Here is a 19,148-nt window from a genome sequence, read left to right as displayed (position 1 = left end):
CTTGGTGGGCAAGGAACGTGCTGGTCATCCAGGCGTAGAGGTCTTTGTCCAAGGGGTGGGAGCCTTGGAGCGGTCTGGCTGGACCGAGGGTGATCAGACGGAGAGAGGTCTCAAACCAAGGGCACAGACACATGGCAGGCAGCCCAGGAACCAGAGGTGTAATGAGGTGACGACCAAGTCTTTGCCACAGGGTCCAGTACTCTGGAAGAGACCTTGGTCGGTAGGTCCAGTTGAAGCCAAACAAAACGGGCCGCTGGATATCAGCAAGTGCCCGTGGATTCTGCCCGGGGGGTCCCGGGGGCCTTGGGCAAGAAAAATGAGAGGAAGGTGCTAGGGGAGAGTAGATGGAGTTGGAGGGAGACAGAGAGTAAAGAAGGCTTGCGGGTAGATGGGATTTGAGTTTGGTTTGAGGCGGGACAGAGCGGGGTGCTGATGTAACGACAGTTCTTGTTACAGTCCGCGTAGAGCTACGTGCTGGGCGCCCTCCAAGCCGCTGCAGATATTGGCCCCACGGTAACCCTGGGAGGCACGTCCCACTGTCCCCACTCACAGAAGGAGATACTGACGCATGGCAAGGTGATAACTTGCCCACAGTCGCCAGGCGGGTGAGGGCAGAGTTGGAGGCAGCCTGGCTCTGGGCTCTGCAGGAGCAGGGGCTCAGGTGAGGTGGGGAGGAGGAAGACAGGAGTGTCAGTGGGAGGGGAGTCCAGGTGGCTGCAGGGACTCCAAGCTGGGGTGTCCCTACCGGCCCCGCCCTTGCCTCAGGCCTCGGTTCACTCAGCCTGTGTGGGGTGGGGGTAGGGATGCCCAGTCAGACCCGGAGGAGCCTGGGGTGGGCTGTTGCTGTGGCAACAGCCGGCTGCAGCTCCCTTTGGGGCCCTGCCCTCCCCGGAATGGAGGTGCTTCCCCCTCCTGCCCCACTTCCTGAGCCTGCTGGGAGGTGATGGGGGGAGCCACCCCACCCTCTGCACCATAACTTATTAATGATAATTGGAACCGATTAAACATTCATCACGTCTAAACAGCTGCAGCCTATATCGGGCCTGCACTCGTGTGGGCGTGCAGTCCTGGTGGGGGTCCTGGTGGGGGTCCTAAGCAGTCAGCCTACCTGGGTCTTCTCAGGAGGACCTGTCTCTGACGGCTCTGGGTTTAAATGTCCGAGAGCCTTCATTCCTCCAGTCCAAGGGACTGGGGTCCCTCACCGGCGGGGTCAGGAGCCATACTTCCTGGGGCTGTTGTAGAGAGTAGAGGTTCAGCCACAGGGTGTGTGCTGGGCACGCAACAATAGTTTTTAACTACAGGGTTAGGAACTGAAGTGTTTAAAGAGGAGGGTGACAGATCTGCAGAGCCCCTGTGCTCAGCCTCCCAGAGGAGGTCACGGTGGAGAGTATTGGGGGGTGGGCAGCAGGACTGGGGAGGAGGGTGAGGACATTTACTGAGATGGAGGCCGCAGAGGACAGACGGGGGAGAGGGAGGTGTGTGAGCGCCCGAGGGACCTCAGAGAGAGACCCCGTCAGCTTTCAGCTGGGGAGGCCGGGAGGCTGGGAGGGCCAGGAACCCTGGAGAAGGCCCTATTGAGAACGCCATAGCTGAGGGACCCAGAGAGGTGTGGAAGGTTCGCAGGGTGGGCCGAGAAAAGCCCGAGAGGCAGAGCTTACGTGGAAAAGATGTGGGGAGAAAGGAAACCTGAGGCAAAGGCCTGGGGTCGGGGCCCCAGGTTCCTGGCCAAGGAGGGGCCCAGAGCCAGAAGGTGGAATGTGTGGCCTGACCCCGGATACTTCCCCCACACTTGCCTTAGGGGCGCCTGGGTGGCGCAGTCGGTTAAGCGTCCGACTTCAGCCAGGTCATGATCTCGCGGTCCGTGAGTTCGAGCCCCGCGTCGGGCTCTGGGCTGATGGCTCAGAGCCTGGAGCCTGTTTCCGATTCTGTGTCTCCCTCTCTCTCTGCCCCTCCCCCGTTCATGCTCTGTCTCTCTCTGTCCCAAAAATAAAATAAACGTTGAAAAAAAAATTAAAAAAAAAAAAAACAAAACCAGGTGACCTCAGGCCAGAGGTGGCAGGGGTTGGGCTACTTTGGGACCCTGGAGCAGCTGCCCCCAGGAAGGGGCCAGGACCGGGGCTCTGAGGAGTGGGTCATGGGTCAGATGAGGGGCTTTGATTCTGACGTGGAGGCAGGGTGGGTTCCTGAGCAAACCTGGAGCCGGTTCCCTGTGATGTCGTCCTGGGGGTTGTAGGTGTGTGGCTCTGTGTGTAGGGTCCCCACGGAGGTGGGTCAGGAACAGGCGGACTTGATTCCCTGGTGCTGGTGTGAGATCTGGGGGATGCCCCCCTCCACAGCGGTGGGGTTTGGGGGAGGGGGGCAGAGAAGGTTCTACCATGAGGAAAGGCCCTGGGGCTGGGGGGGGGGGGGGGGGGGGGAAGGGGACTGTGGTGGGTGGGGCTGGAGAGGGGGAGGGAACAGGTCCTGTCAGCGTGCACGGATGTGAGTGTGCACGGCCGCGATGGACACACATACGTACGTCTCCGCGCGTGCCAGCGCGGACGTGTGTGGACGTGTCCGTGGGGCCAACGAACGAACACACTGAGTGCATCGTGAGGTCTCTGCGGATGCGTGGACGTTGGAAGTGTGCACCGGGGCCCGGGGGGCCGGCAGAGGCCGGGCCCCGACCTTCCCTTCTCCCGTCCTACGCCCAGCATGCCGAGGAATGTTGTGTGGCTTTGGCGCCGTGTGTGAGCCCAGCGCGGAAGGTTCCGGCAGAGCCTCCTGTGTGTGCAAGAGGAGTGCCTGTCCGGCTGTGGTGGCGCCTGTGTGTGGCTCCGACGCCTCCACCTACAGCAACGAATGTGAGCTCCAGCGGGCGCAGTGCAGCCAGCAGCGGCGCATCCGCCTCCTCAGCCGCGGGCCCTGCGGTGAGTGCGGGCTCTGGGTGCTGCCCCAAGGGCAGAGGGGACGGCTTTGTGACCCACCCCCCCCACCCCCCCCCCACAGGCTCCCGGGACCCCTGCTCCAATGTGACGTGCAGCTTCGGCAGCACCTGTGTGCGCTCAGCAGACGGGCAGACGGCCACGTGCCTGTGCCCGGCCACCTGCCGGGGGCCCCCTGACGGCCCCGTGTGTGGCAGCGACGGGGCCGACTACCCCAGCGAGTGCCAGCTCCTGCGCCACGCGTGCGCGCGCCAAGAGAACATCTTCAAGAAGTTCGACGGCCCTTGTGGTGAGCCCTGCCCCTGGGCGCGTAGCATGACTTCTGCGTGTGCGTGCACGGCACAGCACCCTGACCTCCGCCCTCCTGCCCTCTAGACCCCTGTCAGAGCGCCCGCAGTGACCTAAGTCGTATCTGCCGTGTGAACCCACGCACGCGGCGCCCTGAGATGCTGCTGCGGCCAGAGAGCTGCCCTCCTCGGCAGGCACCCGTGTGCGGGGACGACGGGGTCACCTACGACAACGACTGTACGATGGGCCGCACGGGAGCTGCCCGTGGCCTCCTCCTCCAGAAAGTGCGCTCCGGCCAGTGCCAGCCTCAAGGTGGGTGGCCGCGGGCGGGCCCAGCCTTGCCGCTCTGTGTGACCTACATCCCTGCCGGCCCCCACACTCTCCTGCGCTCCTCCCTGGTGCCCACTCACCACCTCCTGTACGAGTCCCAAGGCGGCACTCTGGCCGGTCTGATCCCCTTGCTCTGCCCTCCCAGACCAGTGCCCAGATGTGTGCAGGTTCAACGCCGTGTGCCTGATCCGCCGGGGTCGCCCCCGCTGCTCCTGTGACCGCGTCATCTGCGACGGGGCCTACAGACCTGTGTGTGCCCACGACGGGCACACCTACGACAGTGACTGCTGGCGCCAGCAGGCCGAGTGTCAACAGCAGCGCGCCATCCCTGCCAAGCACCAGGGCCCGTGTGGTGAGCACCGGTGGGTGGGGCCCACGCTGCAAGCGGGCTGGTCCTGCATGGGTCCCTGCCGGCTGTCATCACACACCATCCGCATCCTGAGTCACACTCCTGCTGGGGTCCTGGGCGAGAGCCGGTGACGGGGGAGGCCTGGCCGGGGCTGCTGTCTGTCGATAGGCTCTGGGGCGGTGGCTTCTGTTCGGAGGGTGCCGGGAGTACCCAGCGGGGAGTGGGTGGAGCCGGGTGCCCGGCTCCCTGGTGCCTGCGTGGGGCCGTTCCGCCCTCCAGTCCCCTGGGCCCCGTGCGGGCAAAGTCTCAGTCAGGCTCAGGCTGCGTGGCGGCGGGCCGTGGAGGGTGGAGACAGCATATACTGCTGTGGCTCTGCCAACCCCCACCCCGTGTCCGTCAGTCGGTCTGTCCGTCTTTCCGCTCTCTCTCTCTCTCTCTCTCTGCGTCTGTCTTCTCTCCTCTGTCCTTCCTTCCCTCTTGGCTCCGCCTCTTGTGTCTTCCAGCCTGACCTGGCAGGATGAGGTACCGCGCCTGCCTCCAGGAGCCCACAGCCCGAGGTCTGCCCCCGGCACAGCAGGGAGGGGGGGTGGCTCGCTGCTGCCTGGCCTTGTGGTCCTCAGAGCAAGTGGACAGACACCTCCTCCCCCTTGTGGCCCTGGGTGTGACTATGGGCTGCAGACTCCTCCCCCCCGTGGGGAGAGAGCCCCCCTACCTGTGTGGGTGTCCCAGGGCTGCTGGTGGCCAGGGGTCAGTGACCCGGATGGCTGCGTAAGCCTGGCCTTCCCTCAACCCACGGCAGTGGGGGGCAGTCAGGAAGTTCCTGCATCTTGGGGGCGGCCCCTCCCTCCACTCACGCAGGGGGCCGAGGCTGTTTGGGTCTGTGTCCCTGTCCGCGTCTGTCGTGTGTCTGTCCCTTTCTCTGCTGTGTCCTGAGCATTTCGGCCCTTCTCCCAGTCCACCTCCCCTCTGCTGTCCCCACCCTGGGAGAGGGTCTGCTGCGTGGAGCTGGGGGCTTTGTGCATAAGCCCGGGGGAACAGGTGGAGCTCACTGGGTGCCTGTGTCCTCCCCAGACCAGCCCCTGTCCCCGTGCCTTGGGGTGCAGTGCCCGTTTGGGGCAGCATGTGCTGTGAAGAACGGGGAAGCTGAGTGTGTGTGCCAGCAGGCGTGTTCGGGCATCTACGATCCTGTGTGTGGCAGTGATGGCGTCACGTACGGCAGCACGTGTGAGCTGGAAGCCACGGCCTGCACCCTTGGACGGGAGATCCGGGTGGCTCGCAGAGGACCCTGTGGTCAGTGGCGGGCAAGAGGGTCTTGCTAGTGGGTTGTGGGTCCTGGTCGCCGTGGTGACGGAGCCCCTTCCCTAGACCGCTGTGGGCAGTGCCGCTTCGGAGCTCTGTGTGAGGCTGAGACCGGGCGCTGCGTGTGCCCCTCCGAGTGCGTGGCCCTGGCCCAGCCTGTGTGCGGCTCTGATGGGCACACGTATGCCAGCGAGTGTGAGCTACACGTCCACGCCTGCACACATCAGATCAGCCTGCGTGTGGTCTCGGCTGGACGCTGCCGTGAGTGGGGCCGTGGGGGCCGGCAGGCTGTGGTCCTGGGTCTCCCCCTCGGCTGGGGTCCACTGACCTCTGCCTGGCTCCGCCCTCCACAGAGACCTGCGGAGACACGGTGTGTGCCTTTGGCGCGGTGTGCTTGGCTGGACGGTGTGTGTGTCCCCGGTGTGAGCGCCCCCCACCCGGCCCCGTGTGTGGCAGTGACGGTGTCACCTACCCCAGCGCCTGTGAGCTCCGAGAGGCTGCCTGCCAGCAGCAGACGCGGATCGAGGAGGCCCGGGCGGGGCCCTGTGAGCAGGGTAGGCTCGGGGATGACCGGCAGGGGCTGCCGTGCACCCGCCTCAAACAGGACCCCACGGGTGACCCGGCCCCCTCCCCGCAGCCGAGTGCGGCTCTGGAGGCTCTGGCTCTGGAGAGGACGGCGAGTGTGAGCAGGAGCTGTGCCGGCAGCATGGCGGCGTCTGGGACGAGGACTCGGAAGACGGGCCCTGCGTCTGTGACTTCAACTGCCAGAGCGTCCCGAGGAGCCCGGTGAGCAACCCCTGCCCCCCAGCCTCCCCCGGCTCCGGGCGGGCCGCGGGGAAGTGGCTGTGGCCCCCCACGCTGACCCCGCCCTTCCAGGTGTGTGGCTCCAACGGGGTCACCTACGGCACCGAGTGCGAGCTGAAGAAGGCCCGGTGTGAGCTGCAGCGGGAACTGTACGTCGCGGCTCAGGGAACCTGCCGTGGTGAGTGGGCACACGGGCTCCGTCTGGGTGTGTGTGGCCTGTTCCCTGTGTGTGAATGTGCTTTGGTGTGTGTGCACACACGTGTGAGGCATGTGGGTAGGCACGTCCCCGTGAGCGCTGCGCGTGTGCCGTGTGGGGCGTGCGCACACGTGAGTGTTTTAAATGTGCGGTGTTGGCGAGTATTCGTGTTTGTGTAGTTGCAGACGTGGCCGTAGGGTGCCTATCAGTCAGCAGGTGCACTGAGCACCCACTGTGCGCCAGACTGGGCTTTGGTGCAGGGAGGCCGCGTGTTAGGGAGGCCCACGCTCTGGACACTTTGTTTTGGGGGAAGACTGACGGTGATCCAGTAGATACGTCACGTTTATGTACTTCTACGTGTGCACGAGTGCTCGTGGGTGTATGCGCGTGGACTCCTGCACGTGTGTGCACACGCATGTCTGCGGGGTGTTTGAACGCGCGTGGTTTGGGAGGAACGTTGGCAAATGTGCACACGTGCGTGTGTTTGTATGTGTGTATGCCAGTCTGTGAAAACATGCTACCCTAAGCGTGTTTGGTTCCGGTTGTGTGTGTACATACGTGACCTTGGGTGTTCTGCATGCTCTTGGTCCCATGCGTCCAGACATGTTTTATAAGTGGTGTGGTCCGAGCCCCAGGTACCCAGGTCCTGGTGGGAGTTGGCATCAGGGGAGGTTGAGGCGGAGTGGCCAGGCCCAAAGCGGGCATCAGGCAATGCGTGACATCTGAACCCTCTGCCCCCTTCCTGCAGGCCCCACCCTGGCCCCGCTGCCACCTGCAGTTCCCCCGCACTGCAGCCAGACCCCCTACGGCTGCTGCCAGGACAACATCACTGCTGCCCGCGGTGTGGGCCTGGCTGGCTGCCCCAGTGAGTATTTGACCCCAACACTGACCCCCAGCCGGGTGGAGCCATGTAGCTGCAGTGACCTTATCCTGCCCTGGCCTTGCAGGCTCCTGCCACTGCAACCCACATGGCTCCTACAGTGGCACCTGTGACCCAGCCACAGGCCAGTGCTCCTGCCGCCCAGGGGTCGGGGGCCTCAAGTGTGATCGCTGTGAGCCTGGCTTCTGGAACTTCCGTGGCATTGTCACCGATGGCCGGAGCGGCTGCACTCGTGAGTGACAGGGGCGACGGTCAGTTCCCAGGTGGGCACTCCCACCTGTCCACCTTGTCACTGTGTTCCTCGTCTCACCTGCTCAGACCCTGGCCTGATCCGCACCAGGCAGGAGCTGGGCTGGGCTCTGGAGCCAGTGGGGAAACCAGGCGTGGACCTCAGGTTCTTCCCCCTGCCCCCCAGCCTGCAGCTGTGACCCCCGGGGTGCTGTGCGGGACGACTGTGAGCAGATGGCAGGGCTGTGCTCATGTAAGCCTGGGGTGGCGGGACCCAAGTGCGGGCAGTGTCCGGACGGCCACACCCTGGGCCCTGCTGGCTGTGAGACAGGTGAGGGCCATGCCTGGCACTGACCTTGGCTCCCTTTGCTGCGGGTGGGGCCGTCATAGGGGCCAGGCCTCCTCAGCCAGCAGGGCCCCCCCGTGTCTGCCCCAGACTCCTTGGCGCCCGAGACCTGTGCCGAGATGCGCTGCGAGTTTGGGGCATCCTGCGTGGAGGAAGCTGGCTCCGCACACTGCGTGTGCCCAACACCCACCTGTCCAGAGGCCAGTGCCACCAAGGTGAGGGGTGGGGCATGTGGAAGGTGGTAGGAGAGGTGAGGGGCCTTCCCCCAGCATCCTTGCCCTGTGCCCCAGGTCTGTGGGTCGGACGGAGTCACCTACGGCAACGAGTGCCAGCTGAGGACCATCGCCTGCCGCCAGGGCTTGGACATCTCTATCCAGAGCCTTGGCCCGTGCCAGGGTGAGGCCCAACCCACCGCCCCAGAACTGACCGCGAAGGCCTGACACTGGGCTGACCACCTGACCCAGCCCTCCACTCAGACTCTCTTTTTCTTGCAGAGGCTATTGCTTCTGGTGCCCGCCCAACATCTCCTGCACCCGTGGCCACCTTGGGGCTCAACGTGAGCAGGGCGCTGCCGCCCCCACCCAGCGCCCTCCCCCTGACTCCCAGCAGTACCCCTCACAGCCGGCCCACTCCTCGACCCTCACCGGGACCTTGGACCACTGCCCGCATCCCCAGGACAACCACGAGGCCCGTGCTGACCATGCCCCCCACGGCCCCTGCCACAGCCCCCAGTCTCGCCACATCTGCCTTTGGCGAATCTGGCAGTGCCGATGGGAGCGGCGATGAGGAACTGAGTGGTGACCTGGAAGCCAGTGGGACGGGCTCAGGGGGTGAGCATGGGCCCAGGGATGTGGGGGACAGGGCCCAGGAGGGCCACCCCTGGGGCTAGGCTTAGACCGTCCTTTCCCAGGACTCGAGCCCCCTGAAGGTGGCAGCGCTGTGACCCCTGGGCCACCCCTGGAGAGGGCTTCTTGCTACAACTCGCCTTTGGGCTGCTGCTCGGATGGCAAGACGCCCTCGCTGGACACAGAAGGTTCCAACTGTCCTGGTGAGTGGGTAGCCGGGGGCTGGGGTGGAACGTGAATGGTGGCCTGGACACAGCCAGGAATGCTGTCTCCCCCCACCGCAGACAGGAGGCCTGTCCAGCAGGTGGGCCCTCAGGGTTTACAGTCTTCTGGTCTTGGCACACACACGTGCGTGGTCTCGGGGCTTCGGTGTAGGCATGCACACGTGTGGCCTCGGCCCTCACGCACGTGTGGGTGCCTAGGACCCCGTGGCTAACTTCTTTCCTATTGCAAGCCGGCCTCGGGCACTGCTCCAAGAAGTCTGCCTGGTAACTGCTGCCAGCCCTGCCCCGGGTCCCCACTAACCTCATGATCATCTGACTAACCACCACCTGCCCTGCACCCCGTGTGGCTTGCGGCTGGGGCCTGTGCCCATGGCCAGCTCAGAGGCCAGGCAGGGCCTCACTGCCCCCTCCTCCACAGCCACCAAGGCGTTCCAGGGTGTGCTGGAGCTTGAGGGAGTCGAGGGGCAAGAGCTGTTCTATACACCGGAGATGGCTGACCCCAAGTCAGAGCTTTTTGGGGAGACCGCTAGGAGTATCGAGAGCACAGTACGTATGGGGCCCACAGAGCAGGGCTGCACTTCCCTCCCGGGACAGACCCAGAGAAGGGCTGCAGCGGGAGGGCCTGACAACCCGGCCTGGGCAGCTCCCCGGAGCCTTCACCTGCTCCGCACCCACAGCTGGATGACCTCTTCCGGAACTCAGACGTTAAGAAGGACTTCCGAAGCGTCCGCCTGCGGGACCTGGGGCCTGGCAGCTCAGTCCGAGCCATTGTGGACGTGCACTTTGATCCTGGTGAGTTCCCTACCCTGGGCCCTCCCAAGAGACAATAGGGGCGCCGTGTGGGGCTCCACCGTGCTCAGTGTCCCCTCCTTCTCAGCCACGACCTTCAGGGCGCCCGACGTGGGCCAGGCCCTGCTCCGGCAAATACAGGCCTCTAGGCGCCGGTCCCTGGGGGTCAGGCGGCCACTGCAGGAGCACGTGCGCTTCATGGACTTTGGTGAGTGCCCAGTCTGGCCAAGTGCTGTGGCTTGCCTGTCCTGTCATCCCCTGCGGCCCCGAGGACCCTTGTCCCTGCTGGCCCTCCCTGTGCTCTGCCTTCTGGGTATCCTGACAGTCTCCGTAACCCTCAGACTGGTTTCCTGCGTTCTTCACGGGAGCCACCACGGGAGCCACACCTGCCGCCGCCACGGCCAGGGCCACCACTGTGGCCCACCTGCCTTCTGCTGTGACCCAGCGGGCCCTCTACCCCAGTCACACAAGCCGGCCTGTTGGCAGGACCACAGCCCTGCCCACGACACGCCAGCTCCCCACCACTGCCCCCCGTCATGTGCCTGGACGCCGGCCCTTGCCCCCAGGCACCCAGCAGCCACCAAGGCCCTGTGACTCCCAGCCCTGCCTCCACGGAGGGACCTGCCGGGACCAAGACTCAGGTGGAGGCTTCACCTGTAGCTGCCCAGTGGGCAGGAGGGGAGACACCTGCGAGAAGGGTAAGGGTCATTCACACTGGAGAGAGGCAAGGGGCAAGGGTCGGGGCTGCACCAAGCCACCGTCAGGAGTTGGGGGCTAGGCACCCCTGAGCCGGGGACAGGGCTGGGGATCTCCAGTTGGAGGAACGCGCGGGGTGGGGCCAGGGTCTCCTGCACCCTGCAGCCGGTCCCTCCCCGTCCCCCTGCAGCACTGCAGCCCTCACTGCCAGCCTTCGGAGGCCACTCCTTCCTGGCCTTCCCCACCCTCCGTGCCTACCACACACTGCGCCTGGCGCTCGAGTTCCGGACGTGGGAGCCACAGGGGCTGCTGCTCTACAATGGCAACGCCCGGGGCAAGGACTTCCTGTCGCTGACGTTGCTGGGGGGCCGCGTGCAGCTCAGGTGAGCACGCAGGGCTGCCTAGGCCGGGGTGGGATCAGGGCCAGGGCATACTGAGGCGGGGGTGGTCAGGAACGGAGGTGAGGCGGCTCAGGGTTAGGGTGGGAGGCTGAGGTTGAGCAGTGGACCTGACTCCTTTTCGCTGTGCTGACCGCCTGCTCCCATCCCCCAGGTTCGACACAGGTTCGGGGCCCGCGGTACTGACCAGCTCAGTGCCTGTAGAGCCTGGCCGCTGGCATCGCTTGGAGCTGTCTCGGCACTGGCGCCGGGGTACCCTCTCAGTGGATGGTGAGACCCCTGTTGTGGGCCACAGCCCCAGTGGTACAGATGGTCTCAACCTGGACACAGACCTCTTTGTGGGCGGCGTCCCAGCGGACCAGGCTTCTGTGTGAGCATCAAGGAGGGTGGGGTGCCCCTGATCCTGGAGCCCTGACCTTGGTCCTGACCCTTGACTCCTGTGGGTGGAAGGGTGAGCGTGGATGATGGCAATGACCCTGATTTGATCCTGATCCTGATCCTGATTCTGTCACCCCTGGGGTGGCATCCCTGAGGACCAGGAATGGTCCTGCTGGCTGCTGTGTTACCACCAAGGAGGGGCTAGGCTGGCCCTGACCTTCCACCTTGAGCCTTGACCCTCAACCCACTTCTTGGTTCTGTCCTCTTTGTGGGACTAGCCATCTTGTGAATATCAGAGGGGCTGGGGCTGGGGATCCTGGCTGACTGGGGGGCGGGGGGCAGTGTCACAGGGGGCTGTGAGGGAGGATGCCTTTGGTCTCTGGCCTCTGACCCTCATCTTGGCGGCAGGGTGCTCGAAAGGACCTCCGTCAGTGTTGGCCTCAAGGGCTGCATCCGCCTGCTAGACATCAACAATCAGCGGTTGGAGCTCAGCAGCTGGCAGGGGACGGTAACCCGAAGCTCTGGTGTGGGTGAGTGCAGGGACCACCCCTGCCTCCTAGGGCCCCGTGCCAGGCACTGCAGGCTGGTGTGTTCCCCTGTCAGTGCCCACCCGGCCGCTGTGGTGAGGGTGGAGCCTGGGCCGGGTGCTGGGGCAGAGGGCACAGCTGTGTGTCTGTGGGCAAGGGTTCAAGTCTCCTGGGACCCCTTCCTGTCTCCTTCCAGGTGCAACCTGTAGTGATGGCGAGAACCCCTGTGAGCCGAACCCTTGCCACGGGGCAGCCCCTTGCCGTGTGCTGCCTGAGGGCGAGGCCAAGTGCGAATGCCCCCAGGGACGAGGGGGCGCCCTCTGTCAGACAGGTGGGAGCACTGGGCTGTCAGGGCTGGGAGGAGGGTGGGGAGGAGGGGTTTTGGATTGAGCATTAGGGTGTGGGTTCGGTTTGGGGTTAGGATCGGAGGTCAGGCTAGTGCTAGGGCTTGAGTTAGGCCTGGGGCGCATAGATGAGTGGGGTTCCAGGGAACCCCGGGGGTCAGGGCCCAGCCCCCTGTGTGACTGCTCTCTTGTCTTGCACAGTCTCCAAGCAGGATTATCCCCGGCCCTTCCTGGCTGACTTCAGCGGCTTCTCCTACCTGGAGCTGGAAGGCCTGCATACGTTTGCGCGAGATCTAGGGTCAGTAGGGACAGAAGGGGTGGACGAGGGGGAAGCGTCCCGCCAACCCCGTCCAGCCATTGAGACGCCCCCACCTGACCCCGCGTGACCCCAGGGAGAAGATGGCGCTGGAGGTGGTGTTCCTGGCCCGTGGCCCCAGTGGCTTGCTCCTCTACAATGGGCAGAAGACAGATGGCAAGGGGGACTTTGTGTCACTGGCGTTGCATGATCGATTCCTGGAGTTCCGCTATGACCTGGGCAAGGGGGCAGCGGTCATCAGGTGCATCCTCTTGGGTGGGCGTGGGGGTGAGACTGGGGACACTCGGCAGTGTCACTCAGGCTCCTGAGTGGGCAGGCTGGCAGGGCCCAGAGCCCGCTCACGGTACCCCCTCCTCACCAGGAGCAAGGAGCCAGTGGCCCTGGACACCTGGACCAGGGTCTCACTGGAGCGCAGTGGCCGCAAGGGCGCCATGCGTGTCAGTGACGGGCCCCGAGTGCTGGGGGAGTCCCCGGTGAGTGTCCCCGGGGCCATGGACCTCCCACCACCAACACCCCTGCCTCCTTCTTCCTCCTCCTCCTGGGAGGCATGGCAGCCCCCACCCCACAGCTGGCTCTCACTGAACTGTTTTCTCCCCCGTCTGTCCTGTGCCTCTGTCTGTCTGTCTGTCTGTCTGTCTTCTTTCTGCCCTCACTGCTCTCTGGCCCTTGCTCTGCAACCCCCACCCTGCTCTTCGGACACCAGAAGTCCCGCAAGGTACTGGTCTCTGCTCTCATCCTGCTCATTCACCTTCTAGAGTAGCCCCTACCCCCACTAAGTCCGCACATCGGCCGTGTTTGTGTGATTAACTGCCTCCTAGGCGGGCTGGCGGGCGAGGGGGGGTGGATCACTGCGGGCCAGCGGGGCTGCTGATCTGGGGCTCAGCGTCCCTGTCCCTGCCCAGTGAGCTCCCTCACCCAGCACCTCCCCTCAGGTGCCACACACAGTCCTCAACCTGAAGGAGCCGCTCTATGTCGGAGGGGCTCCTGATTTCAGCAAGCTGGCCCGGGCAGCTGCAGTGTCCTCCGGCTTTGACGGCGTCATCCAGCTGGTGCGTGGGGCAGGGGCAGAGGTGGTGGCGTCGTGAGGAAGGGCCCACCCGTCCCAGAGTTGCCTCTGTCCCGGGGCAGGGGCTGCCATGGTAGGGAGGACACCCGGCAGGACAGAGGTTCTCCGCCTCTTATCTCCCTAGGTCTCCCTGAAAGGCCACCAGCTGCTGACCCAGGAGCACGTGCTGCGGGCAGTGGACGTCTCGTCTTTCACACACCACCCTTGTACCCAGGCCTCAGGCCACCCCTGCCTCAATGGGGCCTCCTGCCTCCCTCGGGAGGCCTCCTATGAGTGCCTGTGTCCCGGGGGCTTCTCGGGGCTTCACTGCGAGAAGGGTGAGCGCTGCTTGGCGCTTAGCTGAGGCTGGGTGGGGTGGAGCCCCGCCCGAGGTGACCCTCACCCCGACTATCTCTCAGGGCTGATTGAGAAGTCGGCAGGGGACCTGGATGCCCTAGCCTTCGACGGACAAACCTACGTTGAATATCTCAATGCCGTGACCGAGAGGTAACGTGCCGCCCGGGAGCTGGGCACCTCCTCTGCCCTCTGTTGTGTGTCAGGTCCTATCTGTGCGTGCTGTGCCGGGTAGGATGCCCAGACCCTCCACAGCCACCCTCAGCTTTGTGGCCAAGAGGGGAAGGCCCAGCGCCCCCCCCCCCACCTCCCCCCTATCGACTTGGCCACCCACCACCTTCCTCCACCCTCCTTTCTCACCACCTCTGTCTCTTTGTTTCCAAGCGAGCTGACCAATGAGATCCCAGCGTAAGTAGCACCTTGGCCCCCATCCCCGCCTTCACTCTCACCCATTCTCAGTTCCTCATCCATTGGCAGCATGCCCCTTGCCCCACCCCCACTGAGGGCAAGGGCGAAACTTTCCACCCTGTTCACTGGTGGAGAAGAGTGGGGTTGGGCTGCCGTTCGTGCCATGGAAGGGTTAGTTCCCTAGCTTGGCAGTGGGAAGATCCCCATTCCCAGGACCTGTGCTGAAGCCCAGTCACCACGTCCACCCCAGCAGCCACTGCCCTTGACAGAGGGCCCCGGCAGAGTGTGCACGTGTGTGTGCGCATCCGAGTACCTGTGTGTCTGAGTATGTGGATGCGCACGGGTCCGTGTGCGGCGTGTGTATGTCACGTGTTTGGACAAAGGCCTCTCCCAGGCGGGTGAGCCCTCGGTCTTCATTCCACGCCACCCCGTGCCTCACCTGTCCATCTTTGGCCTGGGTCATCCCCGCCAGCCCCACGTGTACCCACATGTCACTGCCCCGGCTCTGTGGTGGGAGAGCCGATTCCCTGGGGTCCCGTGTATCTTCCGTGCGTGCTGGCTCTCTCACTCTCCACTGCTGGGAAGGGGACATGGGGCGGGGCTTCCAGGTCGCCCCACAAACCACCCCCCCCGCCCCGACCCTGCGCTACAGCCTGTCTGTCCCTTGCTCACCTGCTTCCCCTCTCTTCCGGCTTCTAAGTCCTGAAGCTCCGGATTCCGGGGCCCTCCCCAGGTGAGCAGTGACATCCCAACCCCCGCTGTCTGTCCACCTTGCTCCTCTTGTTTGTGTGTCTGCCTGTCCGGCCCCCTCCCCTACCGTCCGTCTCTCGGCCTGTCGGTTCCGTGTGGTTGTCCGCCTGCCTGCCCGTCCGGTCTCCCCGGTCTCATCACAGCTGCTGTCATGGCCCTTGCCCTCCCGCCTCTCCCATCCCATCCCAGGATGCCCTCCTGGAGGCGCTGACCAGCCTTCTGCCCCGCAGTGAGAAGGCCGTGCGCAGCAACCACTTTGAGCTGAGCCTGCGCACAGAGGCCACACAGGGGCTGGTGCTGTGGAGCGGGAAGGCCACAGAGCGGGCTGACTACGTCGCTCTGGCCATCGTGGATGGGCGCCTGCAGCTGACCTACGACTTGGGCTCCCAGCCCGTGGTGCTGCGTTCCACCGTGCCGGTCAACACCAACCGCTGGTTGCGGGTGAGGGCACACAGGTCAGTGAGAAGCCCGGGGCGCGCCAGGAATAGTGGCGGGCACTGCCTGGACTTGCCCAGCCAGGGCGCGCCCAGTTGCTTGTAGCCAGGGCACAGGCTTGAGGTGGGGGCAGGGCTAACTCACCCGAGGTCACTGCCAGTGATGGGGGGAGGGACCGGAACACACGGGAGAGGCAGTTATGGCCAGGGAACCCCTGATCTGAAAAGAGAGTCCCTGCTCTTCCCAGACGCTGTTTGGAGACCTGTCCATACAGCCTGAGCCTGGCCATCCCTTTAACAAAGTTTCACCCACAGGAGGCTCCCCTGCGCCAGCCACAGGGTGCACTCCTGGGGATCAGTGCCACCCATTCTGGCCCCCAGGGGTGATGGCAGCGGGCCCGGGGCAGGGCTTCTGGCGAGAGGGATTTGGGGGCTCAGGATCTAGGGGTGGCAGGGTGTGCCCTCTGGAACCACCTGAGGGCCTCACCCCACCACACCCCCAGGGAACAGAGGGAAGGATCCCTCCAGGTGGGCAATGAGGCCCCTGTGACTGGCTCTTCCCCGCTGGGTGCCACACAGCTAGACACAGACGGAGCCCTATGGCTGGGTGAGTGTTTTGGGGGAGGCCAGGGAAGGGGTACCCAGGGGTCTCAGAATCTGAGGGAAGACCTCATCCCTTGGGGCTGGCAACTCAGTGCCATCTGAGTCACCCATCCAGGACAGCCGACCCACTGGCTGGGATGGTCCTGTCCCCTCTTGTCTTAGGCCCTAGGCGGTTTTGGGGCCAGGAGAAATGCTCCAGCCTCCTGGCCACGTGGCCCCCCAGGGCACTGACAGGCCTCAGGTAGCTCACCTGTCCTTTTCAGTACCCGTGGGTCTGTCCGCTGGCTAGCGTCCCAGATTGCCCATCCCCGTGTCACAGTCGGGTGGCCTTCCTTCTGTCTTCTTGCAGGTGGCCTGGAGAAGCTGCCCATGGGCCAGGCCCTGCCCAAAGCCTACAGCACAGGCTTTGTGGGCTGCCTCCGGGATGTAGTGGTGGGCCAGCGCCCACTGCACCTGCTGGAAGATGCCGTCACCAAGTCGGGGCTTCGGGCCTGCGCCGCCCCGTGAAACATACGCCACAGCCCACCAGCCACCCTGCTGTCATTATTTTCTATTTTTGTAAACTCATTGCTTTTTTGATATGGTTTTCTTGCCTGTGTGTTGGCCAGAGGGACTGCTGGACCGGCCTCCCTACCATCCAGACAGACAAGCTACAGAGGCAAACTCTGCGTCAAGGGACTTGCAGGGGGAGGTGGTGCAGGCAGCACGGAGGGCTTGACTCCAGCGCTAGTCTCAGGACGTTCCTCTCCACCTCAGGCCACTGTGTCCCGGCCCCTCGTGCTGTGCCTCCCCTGTGTGTCCACCGGGCCTGTGTCCCCAGAGCAGGAAGGCGCTGCTGGGGCTTGAGGGGGCCTTTCCTCCTCGCAAGCCCTCAGGGGCCTCCTCGGTTCCCACTTGAGCTGCTCCTGCCCTTGGCGTGTGCGGTAGGCCGGGGCTAGCCTCGAGCGCAGACTGGCCCCTCCCAGGCCTCCTGTGCCAATACTGTGACTTAGAAGCAATGTTACTGTTGGGGCTATATATCGTACCCTTCCTTCCCGCTATGTCCACCAGTCCCAGAGTGCTGGAGAGCAGAGGCCAAGCCCAGGCCTGGTCAGGGCACCTTGGCCCTTAGTTGGCCTGCCTGTCCGTCCAGCCACCCTGGACATAGCTGTGTCCCCTCCCTGATACCCCAGGTCCCATGAGGAGTCCTGAGAGGGAGCAGGGCCGCTGTGTGACGCGGTTGATGTCCGCTACCTGCTTGTTTGGGCAGCCGGCATCCCCCTCTCAAGGATGGATGTTCGGGCCTGACCTCCCACCTTTATGCATTGATTTTATTTGACACGTGGAGTGACAGGGCCGTCGTCCTTCCTGTCCTGGCCCAAGGGCGGCTGAGGACTCCACACGGCAAACTCCCTCTCAGGTCCTGGTGTGAGGGTAGTTGTCATTGTCCAAGAATGACCAGGGGTCAGCCGAGTGTCTGACCGAGGCCAAGGGGTGGGTGTAGAGGCAGCAGAAAAAACCGCAACGTTACGCCGCGTCCTACCTGTCCCCCCCCACCCTCCCCTCCGTGGGGGTAGCAGCCCCAACACCCCCACATCTGGGACTGTGTCATGTTACTAACTCCGGTCTGTGTCTGTGTCTGTGTCAATCACCGTGAATTAAAGTCTGAACACTTTAAAAGAATTGCTGGCATCTGTCCACACCAGACACTGTGCCTGAGCCCTGCCTGGCCCGGTGATCACCCACCTGGCTGGCTTCTGTCCCATGGCTTCTCATTCAACTGTATGGTATAGCACAGGCTGCAAGTTCTCTTAGGAGGCTCTGGATGAAGGGGGGTGCCATGCACTGGGGATCAGGGCTGGTTTTCACAGAGTGCTGGTTATGATGGGGGTAGGGCCATGGAGGCCAGCCTTGGATGTGACACCTTGCGGGCAGCAACCCCCGTGTGTGCGCGCGTGTGTGCGTATTTGCACATGTCATCTACGTGCGTGCGTCTGTGAGCACAGGATGGGAAGGAGGACCGTGAGGAGAGGGGGCAACGGGGTGGAGGGGCAGCGTAGGTGGGGAGGGAAGCAGGGGGGTCTGGGGGTCAGCCAGGGTGGGTGAGTGGGGCAGGCTGCCCTTTCCACTGGCTCAGGAGGGAGGGCAGCCGTTGGCCCTCCTGTGAGCCCTAAGCAGGAAGCCTGAGCCATGTTGGTCCTGGGGAGCTGTGACCGACCAGCCCCCCCAGCTGCTGAGAGCCTCTAATGAGGAACGGGAAAAAGGGAGAGTCGAGTGGCTTTCCCTCTGGAACTCCTGACTTTTATTAAAGATAACTAAATGTTCTTTTTTTGTTTTGCGTTAATAGAAAAAAACCCACAATGAATGTAAGAAAAAAAATACCCATACACACAGGACCCGGGTGACCTATTAGCCCTTGGGCATTCACATTTTCATCCATTATTCTTTCACTGTTTTGTTCAGGAGACGTGTATGGAGTAGATGCTGTGTTCCCATCACCCGGTCACCTGTCAGGTACTGGGGATGGAGGGGAGGGAAGCCCTAAACCCCCAGTGCTAGGGAGGGATTGGCAGGTGAGATGGAGGAAGGGAGGGCGGGACTAGCCTGGGGCTCCGTGAAAGTTCCAGGAGGCCTGGTGCTCAGACCCCGGCCTGAGGATGAGCAAGTTGCTGGAGCAAGGGTGTAAAGGCCTGAGGTGGAAAGAGAAAGTGCAGGGCCAGCCCAAATAGCTGGAGGCCACACATGCAGGACCGTGAGGCCGACAGCCAAGCTGGTAGGAACAGGCGAAGATGGACAGGACAGATCTTGGGGGGGTTTGAGCCGGCGTTGCTCGGACTTCGTGAGAAGGCCTCCTGATGTGTGAGAGAGTGCTGGGTCCCAAGTACTAATAAAAAGCAGAGGGGTGAGGCACCTGGGTAGCTCAGTTGGTTGAGTATCTGACTCTTCTTAACTTTTTTTGAGAGAGAGAAAGAGTGGGGGGGGAGGGGCAGAGAGAGGGAGACAGAGAGAGAATCTCAAGCAGGCTCCACACTGTCCTGCTGGAGCCCGCCGAGGGGCTCGAACTCACAAACTGTGAGATCATGACCTGAGCCATAACCAAGAGTTGGACGCTTAACTAGCTGAGCCACACAGGTGCCCCCAAGCATCTGACTCTTGATTCCAGCTCAGGTCATGATCCCAGGGTCGTGGGATCGAGTCCCACATTGGGCTCTGTCCTGACAGCGCGGAGCCTGCTTGAAATTCTTTCTCTCTTCCGCTGCCCTTCCCCCACACATGCACGCATGCTCTCGCTCTCGCACTCTCTCTAAAAAAGAGAAGAGAGGGATTTGGGAGAAGAGTGGATAGGCCTGGGCTGGGCTGGGCAGGGGACACTGATGGAGGCCCTAGGGCGCCTGGGTGGGCACCACCCTGATT

At 63.7% G+C, this 19,148-nt stretch overlaps 1 protein-coding gene across 6 annotated transcripts in view; it reads left to right on the top strand.

Annotated features, from left to right (window-relative positions):
• The window catches only part of AGRN (agrin), a 34,818-nt gene extending 17,401 nt beyond the window's left edge, over positions 1-17,417 (top strand). For 2 of the 6 annotated variants that reach the window (XM_047870339.1, XM_047870342.1), the window contains 34 exons: positions 2,694-2,909; positions 2,989-3,213; positions 3,300-3,524; positions 3,688-3,894; positions 4,963-5,181; positions 5,257-5,451; positions 5,544-5,744; positions 5,828-5,976; positions 6,067-6,172; positions 6,939-7,055; positions 7,138-7,302; positions 7,486-7,629; positions 7,735-7,859; positions 7,935-8,040; positions 8,121-8,474; positions 8,555-8,692; positions 9,132-9,259; positions 9,391-9,505; positions 9,591-9,710; positions 9,844-10,200; positions 10,389-10,581; positions 10,751-10,966; positions 11,383-11,504; positions 11,698-11,832; positions 12,047-12,143; positions 12,238-12,402; positions 12,523-12,634; positions 12,865-12,876; positions 13,094-13,210; positions 13,352-13,544; positions 13,626-13,713; positions 14,949-15,173; positions 15,656-15,759; positions 16,105-17,417. In XM_047870339.1, the coding sequence (XP_047726295.1) occupies positions 2,694-2,909; positions 2,989-3,213; positions 3,300-3,524; positions 3,688-3,894; positions 4,963-5,181; positions 5,257-5,451; positions 5,544-5,744; positions 5,828-5,976; positions 6,067-6,172; positions 6,939-7,055; positions 7,138-7,302; positions 7,486-7,629; positions 7,735-7,859; positions 7,935-8,040; positions 8,121-8,474; positions 8,555-8,692; positions 9,132-9,259; positions 9,391-9,505; positions 9,591-9,710; positions 9,844-10,200; positions 10,389-10,581; positions 10,751-10,966; positions 11,383-11,504; positions 11,698-11,832; positions 12,047-12,143; positions 12,238-12,402; positions 12,523-12,634; positions 12,865-12,876; positions 13,094-13,210; positions 13,352-13,544; positions 13,626-13,713; positions 14,949-15,173; positions 15,656-15,759; positions 16,105-16,262 (5,549 nt within the window). In that variant the 3' untranslated portion in view covers positions 16,263-17,417. Of the gene's footprint in view, positions 1-456; positions 577-2,693; positions 2,910-2,988; positions 3,214-3,299; positions 3,525-3,687; positions 3,895-4,962; positions 5,182-5,256; positions 5,452-5,543; positions 5,745-5,827; positions 5,977-6,066; positions 6,173-6,938; positions 7,056-7,137; positions 7,303-7,485; positions 7,630-7,734; positions 7,860-7,934; positions 8,041-8,120; positions 8,475-8,554; positions 8,693-9,131; positions 9,260-9,390; positions 9,506-9,590; positions 9,711-9,843; positions 10,201-10,388; positions 10,582-10,750; positions 10,967-11,382; positions 11,505-11,697; positions 11,833-12,046; positions 12,144-12,237; positions 12,403-12,522; positions 12,635-12,864; positions 12,877-13,093; positions 13,211-13,351; positions 13,545-13,625; positions 13,714-14,948; positions 15,174-15,655; positions 15,760-16,104 lie in introns of all 6 variants that reach the window. The other 4 variants (XM_047870340.1, XM_047870343.1, XM_047870341.1 and 1 more) reach the window with 3 other exon arrangements.
• Positions 17,418-19,148: the final 1,731 nt, after the last annotated feature.

Source organism: Prionailurus viverrinus, chromosome C1 (genome assembly GCF_022837055.1).
Source record: "Prionailurus viverrinus isolate Anna chromosome C1, UM_Priviv_1.0, whole genome shotgun sequence".
In the NCBI taxonomy this organism is placed as follows: Eukaryota; Metazoa; Chordata; class Mammalia; order Carnivora; family Felidae; genus Prionailurus; species Prionailurus viverrinus.
This window is presented reverse-complemented; position numbering and strand designations above follow the sequence as displayed.